The sequence below is a fragment of the Rhinoraja longicauda genome, chromosome 30 (genome assembly GCF_053455715.1).
Source record: "Rhinoraja longicauda isolate Sanriku21f chromosome 30, sRhiLon1.1, whole genome shotgun sequence".
NCBI classification, from domain to species: Eukaryota; Metazoa; Chordata; class Chondrichthyes; order Rajiformes; family Arhynchobatidae; genus Rhinoraja; species Rhinoraja longicauda.
In genome coordinates this window covers 27,509,094-27,522,284 of record NC_135982.1, presented here as the reverse complement: position 1 = coordinate 27,522,284, position 13,191 = coordinate 27,509,094, and the positions used below count along the sequence as shown (strand labels likewise).

Below are 13,191 nucleotides of genomic sequence, written 5' to 3'. Positions count from 1 at the left end.
AAGCTTGCAGCCCAGTGGTATGAACATCGACTTCTCCAACTTTAGATAGTTCCTCTGTCCCTCCCTTCCCCCTCCTCCTTCCCAGATCTCCCTCTATCTTCCTGTCTCCACCTATATCCTTCCTTTGTCCCGCCCCCCTGACATCAGTCTGAAGAAGGGTCTCGACCCAAAACGTCACCCATTCCTTCTCTCCCAAGATGCTGCCGACTAAAATGGCGCCTTGACCTACTACAGTTTTTAGGGTCGAGTGGTCTATCTTGCTCTGCTCTGTCATCTTTGGCCTGACCCTGAGTGGGAGGGAGGTTGGTCTGGGCTGCGTGCGTGATCCTCTCTCTGCCGTTGCAGCTCGCCAGCCTGCAGCGCAAGATGGCGGAGGGGGAGCACGAGTGGAGGATGCGGGAGCGGGAGCTGGCGGGAAGTCTGGAGGAAGCGCAGGACAACGGGAAGAAACTGCTCGACAACGGCCGCAACCTGGAGCTGAAGCTGGAGCGGGCCCAGGCCGACGTCCACGAGCTGAGCCTGAAGCTGAGCGGGGCCGAGGGGCGGCTGGACGGGCTGGAGGGCGAGCTGGCGCGCTTGGACGGGCTGAAGCACGACCTGGAGTTCAAGCTGAGCTGCCTGTACTCTGCCCTGCGCCGCACCCTGGGCATCGGCCGCACCGGGCGGGCACGGAGCCCCACCATCCGCGGGCAAAGCACCTCCCCCCACCGGCGGCACTCCCCCACCAAAGGTAAACCCCTCCCCCCCACACTAACGTCATTGTATCGCCCGTGTCAACGCCCTTTAGGTGGCGACTCTTTGCATACCTTGTGTATGCAAAACGATGCATCTCACTGCGACTTACCACATGTGACAAAGTATTCATTTATTCTTTCATTCACTCATTCATTCATTAACTCATTCATTCGTTCATTCGCATTGTCTTTACGCTGAGGGGGGGTGGGAGGGAGGATAAGGGAGGTTGAGGGGGATGGAGTGGGGGGAGGGGAAGGAGGGGAGAGGGGGAGGAGGGAGGATAAGGGGGGTTGCGGGGGATGGAGTGGGGGGAGGGGAGGGGAGAGGGAGGATGGTAGAAGGGGAGTGGGAGGGGAGGGGAGGGGGGGGGGGGGAGAGGGGAGGGGGGGGGGGAGAGGGGAGGGGGGGGGGGGGGGAGAGGGTGCTGCACCAATGCAGGAGGGGTTTGGGCCCAACAGGTCCACTTGGTCTAGGATGAAATAAACTGTTGTACAACGCCATCACCGTTATTATTAAGGATGCACTCCACCGTCAACCCAACTCTGGTGTGAGAGGTGGCGTGCAGGGGTGGGGTGGGGGGGGGGGGGGGGGGGGGGGGGTACAGAGCCCACTGAGCCAGCCCTCGTGCAGTTGTGTGATTGCTGTCTGTGATTTCAGGCTTTGACCACACCTTTGCCTCCACCGCCACCACCTCCATCACCGCCACCACTATGGCCACGGAGGGCGGTGGCAGCCCGATGCCGCAGACGGGGACCCCCGATCGCAGCTCGGCTCCCCGCACCGACTCTCCCGAACGCTCGCGGTCCCACTCGCCGGGCCGCGGCGAGCAGAATGACGCCGACATCGACCCGGAGGTGGTCCGAGCCGCGCTGCGGGAGTTCCTGCAGGAGCTGAGGGACGCGCAGAGGGAGCGGGTAAGGAGGGACGTGGAGGGAAGGCGCTGGCACAGAGAGGGCGCGGGCAGCGCCCGGCTTACCCGCACAACGGACAATAGACGTTGGGAGGCGGACACAAAATGCTGGAGTAACTCAGCGGGTCAGGCAGCATCTCTGGAGAGAGGGAATGGGCGACGTTTCAGATCAAGACCCTTCTTCAGACTAGTTTCAGTTTAGTTTAGAGACACAGGCATCTTTGGAGAAGATTAATTTTACAGATTGCATGCCACACTATCATATCCCCCTCAGCTAACAATAAACCTCCATTTCCTTATTCATCGTCAGCTTTGATCTGTTGTTTTCACACCTTACCCTTCCATATCTCTCGCCTCAATCTCCCCCTGACTCTCAGTCTGAGGAAGGGTCTCATCCCGAAACGTCACCCACTCCTTCTCTCCAGAGATGCTGCCTGTCCCGCTGAGTTACTACAGCACTCTGTGTCTAAGATGGAGAGGTGATGTGAGGTTATTCACTTTGGAAGTAAGAATAGAAAGGTGTCAAGTTAGGAGGAGGGGGAGTTCAACGAGATCTGGGTGTCCTAGTGCATCAGTCAATGAAAGGAAGCATGCAGGTACAGCAGGCAGTGAAGAAAGCCAATGGAATGTTGGCCTTCATAACAAGAGGAGTTGAGTATAGGAGCAAAGAGGTCCTTCTACAGTTGTACCGGGCCCTGGTGAAACCGCACCTGGAGTATTGTGTGCAGTTTTGGTCTCCAAATTTGAGGAAGGATATTCTTGCTATGGAGGGCGTGCAGCGTAGGTTCACTAGGTTAATTCCCGGAATGGCGGGACTGTCGTATGTTGAAAGGCTGGAGCGATTGGGCTTGTATACACTGGAATTTAGAAGGATGAGGGGGGATCTTATTGAAACATATAAGATAATTAGGGGATTGGACACATTAGAGGCAGGAAACATGTTCCCAATGTTGGGGGAGTCCAGAACAAGGGGCCACAGTTTAAGAATAAGGGGTAGGCCATTTAGAACGGAGATGAGGAAGAACTTTTTCAGTCAGAGAGTGGTGAAGGTGTGGAATTCTCTGCCTCAGAAGGCAGTGGAGGCCAGTTCGTTGGATGCTTCAAGAGAGAGCTGGATAGAGCTCTTAAGGATAGCGGAGTGAGGGGGTATGGGGAGAAGGCAGGAACGGGGTACTGATTGAGAGTGATCAGCCATGATCGCATTGAATGGCGGTGCTGGCTCGAAGGGCTGAATGGCCTACTCCTGCACCTATTGTCTATTGTCTATTGTCGAGACCGTTGTTCAGATTGACTGTCGGGTGGGGAGGGGATGAAAATTGGAATAGGGGAGAGGCAGGACAGAACGTGGCAGGTAATAGATAGTCACTGGCGAGGGGGATTTTAGATAGGCAGATGGCTGGAACAAAGACCAGAGATAAAAGCAGAGGGTGTGAGACAGGTTTGAAGTGTTCGTTGTCCTGTTGGTGATGTGCAAACTCCATTGTCCGTTTGTGTTGGTACTCCCTCTTTGTTCTGAGGGGGTAATGCTGCCACCTTTGCCCACAGGATGAAGCCCGTATTCAGACGTTGAACCTAAGCAGGCAGCTGAAGGAGACTGAGGGAGATCGGGACAGCGTCACTGGCCGCTGGCAGCAGCTGCAGAAGTCTTTGGCTGCATGTGAGGAAGGTGAGTCAACTCTGACCCCATCCTAACTTGAGCAAGGACGTCCGTGCTGTCGAGGCAGTGCAGCAGTAGGTTCACCAGGTTAATCCCCGGGATGGCGGGACTGTCGTACGAGGAAAGATTGGAAAGACTGGGCTTGTATTCACTGGAGTTTAGAAGGATGAGAGAGGATCTTATAGAGACGTATAAAATTATAAAAGGACTGGACGAGCTAGATGCACGAAAAAGTGTTCCCAATGTTGGGGGGAGTCCAGAACCAGGGGCCACACAGTCCAAGAATAAAGGGGAGGCCGTTTAAAACCGAGGTGAGAAAAAACCTTTTCACCCAGGCAGTTGTGAATCTGTAGAATTCTCTGCCACAGAAGGCAGTGGAGGCCAATTCACTGGATGAATTTAAAAGAGAGCTAGATAGAGCTCTAGGGGCTAGTGGAATCAAGGGAAAAGGCAGGCACGGGTTACTGCCTGTGGATGATCAGCCATGATCACGATGAATGGCGGTGCTGGCTCGAAGGGCCAAATGGCCTCCTCCTGCACCTATTGTCTATTGAACTTATAGAGGTGTATAAGATCAGGAGGGGAATAGATTGGGTGAATGCACAGTCGTTGTCCCACAGTAGGGGAATCAAGAACCAGAGGACACAGGTTTAAGTTGAGAGGGGCAAGATTTAAGGTGATTCTGAGGGGCAAAGTTATGGTGGGTGTATGGAACGAGCTGCCATAGTTGAGGCAGATGCCATAACACCATTTAAAAGACATTTAGACAGGTACGTGGATAAGAAAGGTTGAGCGGGATATTGGCCAAATAAAGGCAAATAAGAGATGTGGATGAAGGAACTGCAGATGCTGGTTTACACCGAAAATAGACACAAAATGCTGGAGTAACTCAGCGGGACAGGCAGCATCTCTGGAGAGAAGGAATGGGTGATGTTTCGGGGCGGGTTCCCTGACATCAGTCTGAAGAAGGGTCTCGACCTGAAACGTCACCCATTCCTTCTCTCCAGAGATGCTGCCTGACCCGCTGAGTTACTCCAGCATTTTGTGTCTATCTGCAAGCAGATAGGACCGGCATAGATGGGGCATATGGGAAATGGGGAGAAGGCAGGCACGGGTTACTGATTGTGGATGATCAGCCCATGATCACAATGAGTGGCGGTGCTGGCTCGTGGGGCCAAAACAAAGATACTAGAGGAGCAAGATAGACCACTCGACCCTAAAAACCGTAGTAGGTCACGGCGCCATTTTAGAAACTTGCAGAAACATTTAAAAAGAAAAATATCAAGAATCTGTGAGTTGATAGATGAGATATATTCTGCATTTTAGTGGTTTCCCCCACGACACTGATTACACTGCGAGAGGCAGAGCGAGCAGCAGGTTTTGCTTACTAAAATGGCGGGTTTTGCTTACTAAAATGGCGGCCGTTCTGCTCCTTTGCGGACTGCACTTCAGTATAGGCGATTTCGACGGAGTGGTCCATCTTGTTCCTCTAGTATCTTTGGGCCAAATGGCCGCCTCCTGCACTTATTTTCTATGTTGGTCGGCGCGGGCAGGGTGGGCCATTCGCTGTGGCCCTGTGGTTTCCCCGGGTGATCAGTCTTGGCGTTGGCAGGTAAGAAGAGCATCGACGGGCGTCTGAACAGCGCGCAGACTGCACTGCTGCTGCAGGAGGACACCATGCGTCGCAACGAACGGGAGCGCAAGGTGCTGCTGGAGAAGATGGCCGCACTGGAGAGAAGCATCCAGTCGGCCGACACGGACCGCAGGACCACACAGGTAGGGTTGGACCACTCATCCTCTCCCTCCCCCTCTCTCCCTCTCCCTCTCCCTCTCCCTCTCCCTCTCCCTCTCCCTCTCCCTCTCCCTCTCCCTCTCCCTCTCCCTCTCCCTCTCCCTCTCCCTCTCCCTCTCCCTCTCCCTCTCCCTCTCCCTCTCCCTCTCCCTCTCCCTCTCCCTCTCCCTCTCCTCTCTCCCTCTCCCTCTCCCTCTCCCTCTCCCTCTCCCTCTCCCTCTCCCTCTCCCTCTCTCCCTCTCTCTCTCTCTCTCCCCCTCCCCTCCCCCCTCTCCCTCTCCCTCTCTCCCTCTCTCTCTCCCTCTCCCTCTCCCTCTCCCTCTCCCTCTCCCTCTCCCTCTCCCTCTCCCTCTCCCTCTCCCTCTCCCTCTCCCTCTCCCTCTCCCTCTCCCTCTCCCTCTCCCTCTCCCTCTCCCTCTCCCTCTCCCTCTCCCTCTCCCTCTCCCTCTCCCTCTCCCTCTCCCTCTCCCCCTCCCCCTCCCCCTCTCCCTCTCCCTCTCCCTCTCCCTCCCTCCCCCTCCCTCTTCCACTCCCACTCCCTCTCCCCCTCCCCCTCTCCCTCTCCCTCTCCCTCTCCCTCTCCCTCTCCCTCCCTCCCCCTCCCTCTTCCACTCCCACTCCCTCTCCCCCTCCCCCTCCTCCTCCCCCTCCCTCTCTCCCCCTCCCAATTCTACGGCGATTTATCCCTCTCTATTCCCCTTCTAACGATGTTGCCTCATGATTATAGAGGTTGGGAGATAGACCCAAAATGCTGGGGGAGACAAAATGCTGGAGTAACTCAGCGGGTCAGGCAGCATCTCGGGAGAGAAGGAATGGGTGATGTTTGGGTCGAGACCCTTCTTCAGGTTGGTGTCAGGGGAGGGGGTGGGACAAAGATAGGATGTAGTCGGAGACAGGAAGACTAGTGGGAGAACTGGGAAGGGGGAGGGGAAAGAGAGGGACAGAGGAACTATCTGAAGTTGGAGAAGTCAATGTTCATACCGCTGGGGTGTAAACTGCCCAAGCGAAATATGAGGTGCTGTTCCTCCAATTTGCGCTGGGCCTCACTCTGACAATGGAGGAGGCCCAGGACAGAAAGGTCAGACTGGGAGTGGGAGGGGGAGTTGAAGTGCTGAGCCACCGGGAGATCAGGTTGGTGACACAAAATGCTGGAGTAACTTAGCGGGTCAGGCAGCATCTCGGGAGAGAAGGAATGGGAGACGTTTCGGGTCGAGACCCTTCTTCTTAGAAGTTGGGAGGTCATGTTGCAGTTGTACAAGATGTTGGTGAGGCCGCATCTCGTCGAGCTGTAGGGGGTGCCAGAAAAGATTTATGAGGATGTTGCCAGGACTCGAGGGCCCGAGCTATTGGGAGAGGTTAAACAGGCTGGGACTCTATTCCTTGGAGCGCAGGAGGATGAGAGGTGATCTAAGAGGTGTACAAAATCATGAGAGGAATAGATCGGGTAGATGCACAGAGTCTCTTGTCCATAGAAAGAGGGGGGAAGGATTTAATAGGAATCTGAGGGTAGCTTTTTCACGCAAAGTGTGGTGGGTGTATGGAACGAGCTGCCGGAGGAGGTAGTTGAGGCAGGTTGAAGAAAGGGGAACGAAGGATGTAGGCGGTACTTAGGAGAAATGGTTCCGTCTCTATCTCCCGATCCCCTCTCCCCTGACTCTCAGTCTGAAGAAGAGTCTGCACCCGAAACGTCACCCATTCCTTCTCTCCAGGGATGCTGCCTGTCCCGCTGAGTTACTGCATAAAAGAAATAGATGAGACATCCTTAAAAAACGCAGTGAAGGAGACAAAACAACTGCAGGGAAAGTCTTGCCGGCTAGATTTAGCAGAACTGGAGGTTCCCGAGTTTGTGGTGGGTGTCTGGAGTGTACACGGCTGTGGCACAGACACACACTCTGTATTTCTCTTGGCATCGAGTGCAAGGAGTGGGTTTGGCTGAGAGAGAGTATTTACAATGACGGAGGTAGCTGGGAAACTACTTACTGAAAATGCCTTAAGACCATAAGACACAGGAGCGGAATTAGGCCATTCGGCCCATTGAGCCTACTCCGCCTTCCATTCATAGCTGATCTATCTCTCCCCCCATTCTCCTGCCTTCTCCCCATCACCCCTGACACCCGCACTGATCAAGAATCTGTCAATCTCCGCCTTAGAAATTATCCATTGACTTGTGGCCTCCACTGAATTCCACAGATTCTCCACCCTCTAGCTAAAGAAATTCCTCCTCATCTCATGCCTTAACTCACTCCCAAATACAGGACAAAAGGCACCCCACGTGACCTCACCCAGCCAGCGGCCACATGCTCCCGCTCCACCAATGGCGGCCGCCCGGGCCGGGAGGCGGGTTGCTACGCAACCTCCGTTAGGCAGTGCCTGGACCTCCGGGCCTACACTGTCTGGGCCGACAACGACCCCCGGGCCTACAGTGTCCGGGCCTACACGGTCCGGGCCTACAGTGTCAGGGCCAACAGTGCCCAGGCCTACACTGTCCAGGCCTACAGTGTCCGGGCCAACAGTGCCCAGGCCTACACTGTCCAGGCCTACAGTGTCCAGGCCTACAGCGCCCCCCCGGGCCTAATAAGGGACAAGGGCGGTCCCGTACGGGACAAACCAATTTAGCCCAATATACGGGATGTCCCGGCTAATACGGGACAGTTGGCGACCCATCCCCCCCGCTCACCTTTGACACTTGAACCCGGGCCTGTGTCGCTGCACTACCCGCCGCTCCACTGAGCCAGCGCACCAGCGAGCGTGTGTTTTTCGCCTGCAGGACAAGGTGAACAAAATGAAAGGCAACGAGGCGAAGCTGGAGAGCGACCGGCGGCGGATGAAGGACATCCTGGACGCGTCGGAGAGCCGCATCACCAAGCTGGAGCTGCGGAGCCGCGCGCTGGAGGGGGAGCTGCAGCGGAGCCGGCTGGTGACGGCCGACAGGGAGGCCGAGGTGCAGGCCCTGCAGGAGCGGCTGGAGGCCTTGCAGAGGCAGCTGGCCGACAGCCTGGCCAAGGCCGGCAGCCTGCAGCTCACCGCCGAGCGGCTCCACGCCGCCCTGGCCAAGTCGCAGGAGGGCGAGAGCCAGCTGAAGGACAAGGTGCAGGGCCTCTCGCTGTCGCTTAGCAACAAGGCAACTGGGGCCTCGGCCCTGCAGGACAAGGCCCAGCAGCTGCAGAAGGCCCTGAGTACCAGCGAACATGACCGACGCATACTCCAGGTAAGGGCATAAGCAACTGGAGCAGTGGTCAGCTCTGGGCACCGTGTTGTAGGAAAGATGTTGTGAAGCTCGAAAGGGGTTCAGAGAGGATTTACGAGGATGTTGCCAGGACTCGAGGGTCTGAGCTGTAGGGAGACGCTGAGCAGGCTGGGACTCTATTCCTTGGAGTGCAGGAGGATGAGGGGAGATCTTATAGAAGTGTACAAAACCATGGGGGGAATAGATCGGGTAGACGCACAGAGTCTCTTGCCCAGAGTAGGGGAATCGAGGACCAGAGGTCATAGGTTCAAGGTGAAGGGGAAAAGATTTAATGGGAATCTGAGGGGTAACCTTTTCCACACAGAGGGTGGTGGGCGTATGGAATGAGCTGCCAGAGGAGGTAGGGAGGTAGTTGAGGTTGGGACTATCCCAATGTTTAAGAAACAGTTAGACATGTACATGGATAGGACAAGTTAGGAGGGATATGGGCCAAATGCAGGCAGGTGGGACTAGTGGAGCTGGGACACGTTGGGCGGTGTGGGCAAGTTGGGCCGATTCCACACTGTATCACTCTATGACTCTACGACTAGGAGTAGGACTAGGCCATTCGGCCCATCGAGTCCACTCCGCCATTCAATCATGGCTGATCTGTCTCTCCCTCCTAACCCCATTCTCCTGCCTTCTCCCCATAATCTCTGACACCCGTACTAATCAAGAATTTGTCTACCCCTGCCTTAAAAATATCCACTGACTTGGCCTCCACAGCCCTCTGTGGCAATGAGTTCCACAGATTAATTACCCTCCGACTAAAGAAGTTCCTCCTCAGCTCCTTTCTAAAAGAGCGCCCTTTAATTCTGATAGTGTAAGAAAATAACTGCAGATGCTGGTACAAATCGAAGGTATTTATTTCACAAAATGCTGGAGTAACTCAGCAGGTCAGGCAACATCTCAGGAGAGAAGGAATGGGTGACGTTTCGTGTCTCAACCCGAAACGTCACCCATTCCTTCGCTCTTGAGATGCTGCCTGACCTGCTGAGTTACTCCAGCATTTTGTGAAATAAATACCTTTAATTCTGATCATCTCTGGTCCTAGACTCTCCCACTAGTGGTACATCCTCTCCACATCCACTCTATCGATGCCTTTCACTATTCTGTAGGTTTCAATGAGGTCCCCCCTCAAGAGCTTCAGTAACTCAATGGTCATCATGGACTCGATGGGCCGAAGGGCTTCTGTCCATGCTCAATCTCTAAACTAAAATAAAATGAAAAATAACACAAAGTGCTGGTGTAACTCGGTGACCGATGGTCGTCATGGACCCGTTGGGCCGAAGGGCCACATTCCATGCTGAACTTCTAAACTCAACCTTAGACTTTACTTTAAACTTTAGAGATACAGCGAGGGAACAGGCCCTTCGGCCCGCCGAATCCACACCGACCAGCATACACTCGCACTATCCCACACGCTACATTTTTTTACTGGGACCTATTTACTCACAAACCTGCACGTCTTTGGAGTGTGGGAGGAAACCGGAGCACCCGGAGAAAACCCACGCAAGTCACGGGGAGAAGGTACAAACTCCGCGCAGACAGCACCCGTGGTCAGGATCGAACCCGAGTCTCTGGCGCTGTGAGGCAGCAACTTTACCTGCTGCGCCACCGTGCCACCATCCCCCCTTTCCTCCCTATAATTTCCCCTTTCCCACCATCTTGCGTCTTCACTCAATGCCACACAGCCTCTCTGACGAGTCGAGGGCATCATATTAAAGTTAGACTTTTTAAATTAATGAGGTGTTTCTCTCTTGAGGAACACTATTAAACACGTTTAATTACTCAATAAATATTATTTGCATGTCCCAACTGGGCAGATTAGTTCCCCGATTCGCTTACGCAACTAAATAGTGTCTCGATGGTGGAATATAGAACAGTACATTACAGCAACAGGCAACGATGACCCACAATGTCCGGGCTCAACATGACGCCAGGTTAAACTGGTCTCCTTTGCCTGTTGGGGGAGTCCAGAATCAGGGGCCACAGTGTGAGAATAAGGGGTCGGCCATTTGGAACGGAGATGAGGAAAAACTTTTTCAGTCAGAGAGTTGTAAATCTGTGGTATTCTCTGCCTCAGAGGGCAGTGGAGGCCAATTCACTGAATGCATTCAAGAGAGAGCTAGATAGAGCTCTTAAGGATAGCGGAGTCAGGGGGTATGGGGAGAGGGCAGGAACGGGGTACTGATTGAGAATGATCAGCCATGATCACATTGAATGGCGGTGCTGGCTCGAAGGGCCGAATGGCCTCCTCCTGCACCTATTGTCTATTGTCTATTTAGTACAATGGTAAGCTGGAACTAGCCCTTCAATTTGCCTGCTCTACACGATCGGTCGCGTGAGGGGTGGAACTACTGTACGGGTATCATAAGTTCATTTGTTATAGGGCCGGAAATAGGTCGTGATTCTGCTCCTATGACTTATGAATTTGTAAAGCATCCTCTAATCCAGGCAGGCTGCTGGTAAAATGGTGTTACTCACTTACAGTGGATTCAGTGGGATCATAGAATCGTAAAGATTAATGGAGCAGCAGATGGCCATTAGGCCCATCATCGCCATGCCGTACAGCCAAGAAGGTGCAACACGAACAGGTCTCAAACAGAGTGAGATTAAGGTTGCAGGCTCTGCATTGGCCAATGTCCACCCAGCAGATTCCATCTCAGTCTGCTCATTCTCCTCTGACTTTCTTCCTAATAGTTGAGATGATTAATTTACGATAATTGTTAGCCGGCCGCTCGCCTGTCTCCGCGGCCCTGGCAAGGTGTGTGGTGACGGACGGGCCAGACATGGCAGCTCTGGGCCTGGCACTGGGCCCCGGCTGTGGTGGTTCACCGGCCTGCTCAGTCACTCGCTCTGACCGGCTCACACACTGGGCTTCTCCTGCCTCCGGACAGCGCTGCAGACAGACGTGTGTGCGGGCGTGCGAGTGCTGGGGTGTGTGTGCATGCCCGTGTGTGTGCAAATCCGTATGTGTGCAAGCGTGTGTGTGTGAAAGTCCGTGTCCGCAAGTCTGTGCGTGCAGGTGTGTGCACGGAGATGTGTGCGTAAGTGTGCGCGCGTGCAAGCACGAGCACATGCACAAGCGTGTGTGTGCGCAGGCGTGTGTGTGCACGCCTGTTCTCCCTGTGACCACGTGGGTTTTCCCCGGGTGCTCTGGTTTCCGCCCACACGTCCCATCTGCACTAGTCCCACCTGCTAGCATTTGGCTCAAATCCCTCCAAACCTGCCCTATCCATGTGCCCGTCCAACTGTTTCTTAAACGTTGCGATAGTCCCAGCCTCATCTACCTCCTCTGGCAAACGCTGGAGTACCTCAGCGGGTCAGGCAGCATCTCTGGAGAGAAGGAATGGGTGACGTTTCAGACTGAAGAAGGGTCTCGACCCGAAACGTCATCCATTCCTTCTCTCCCAAAATGCTGCCTGACCCGCTGAGTTACTCCAGCATTTTGTGTCTACCTGCGATTTAAACCAGCGCCTGCAGTTCCTTCCTACACATACCTCCTCTGGCAGCTCGTTCCGTTCCGTACACCCACCACCGTTTGTGTGAAAAAGTTACCCCTTCAGATTCCTATTAAATCTTCTCCCCTTCACCTTAATGAGCCGAGCCTTTGTCGAAGCGAGCTCTCGCTGTACAGCCGGCCTCTTTCCAAAGCTGGCCCCAGTGCTTGGCACTGTGCCAGTGCTGTCTGGCCTGCACTCTGACGGCATTCTCTGGCGCGGTGCCAACACTGCACCAGTGCCCGGGGTACTGACCTCCTCTGGCAGCTGCTCAAAGCCGCCACCGCCCAGCCAACAAAACATCAAGTCCCCTTAGCATCAAGGCCGCAGACGGTAACCAGGACCAAACTGAGAGCTGCCAGTGAATGGCTTGTACTCCCTGCTAACTGCTCAGGATTCCAGCTCTCCCCCCCCACCATCACAACTCCTTCCCCAGTTTTTAGTTTTTGAGATGCAACGCGGAAACAGGCCCTTCGGCCCACCTAGTCCGCGCCGACCAACGATCACGCGTGCAACAGTTTAGTTTAGTTTTAGAGATACAGTGCAGAAACAGGCCCTTCGGCCCACGCTCTCTGTGCCCACTAGCGATCCCCGCACACTAACACTGTCCTACACGCACGCACGCACACACACACACACTAGGGACAATTTACAATCTTTACTGAAGCCGATTAACCGACAAACCTGTATGTCTTTGGAGTGTGGTAGGAAACCGGAGTTCTATCCGACACACCAGCAACGATTTACAGAGGGCCAATTAACCTAGAAACCCGCACGTCTTTGGGATGTGGGAGGAAAGCTGAGCACCCGGAGAAAACCCACGCAGTCACAGCAAGAACGCGCAAACTCCACACAGACAGCACCCGAGGCCAGGATGGTACCCTGGTCTCTGCGCTGTGAGGCAGTAGCTCGACCAGCTGCTCCATTGTGTCATGTATTGGCTGGAAGTTTAGGTTTAAGTTTATTATTGTCACGCTTATTGAGGTACAACGAAGAGCTTTGTTTTGCATGAAATCAGATAATACTGTACATGAATACAATCAAACCACACTCCAGTACAATAGGTGGAGCGAAGGGTAAGATACAGAGTGTAGACTATAGTTCTCAGCATGGTAACGCATCAGATAAAGAGACAAAGTTTAAGAATAAGGGGTGGGCCATTTAGAACTGAGACGAGGAAAAACTTTTTCAGTCAGAGAGTTGTGAATCTGTGGAATTCTCTGCCTCAGAAGGCAGTGGAGGCCAATTCTCTGAATGCATTCAAGAGAGAGCTAGATAGAGCTCTTAAGGATAGCGGAGTCAGGGGGTATGGGGAGAAGGCAGGAACGGGGTACTGATTGAGAATGATCAGCCATGATCACATTGAAT

General features: G+C 54.2%; 1 protein-coding gene across 1 annotated transcript in view; it reads left to right on the top strand.

Annotated features, from left to right (window-relative positions):
• Positions 1-349: 349 nt before the first annotated feature.
• Positions 350-13,191, top strand: part of LOC144608014 (uncharacterized) — a 29,295-nt gene continuing 16,453 nt past the window's right edge. Inside the window, exons 1-5 of the mRNA XM_078425237.1 lie at positions 350-730; positions 1,393-1,649; positions 3,191-3,311; positions 4,915-5,078; positions 7,862-8,302. Of these exons, the coding sequence (XP_078281363.1) occupies positions 367-730; positions 1,393-1,649; positions 3,191-3,311; positions 4,915-5,078; positions 7,862-8,302 (1,347 nt within the window). The 5' untranslated portion in view covers positions 350-366. The remainder of the gene's footprint in view (positions 731-1,392; positions 1,650-3,190; positions 3,312-4,914; positions 5,079-7,861; positions 8,303-13,191) is intronic.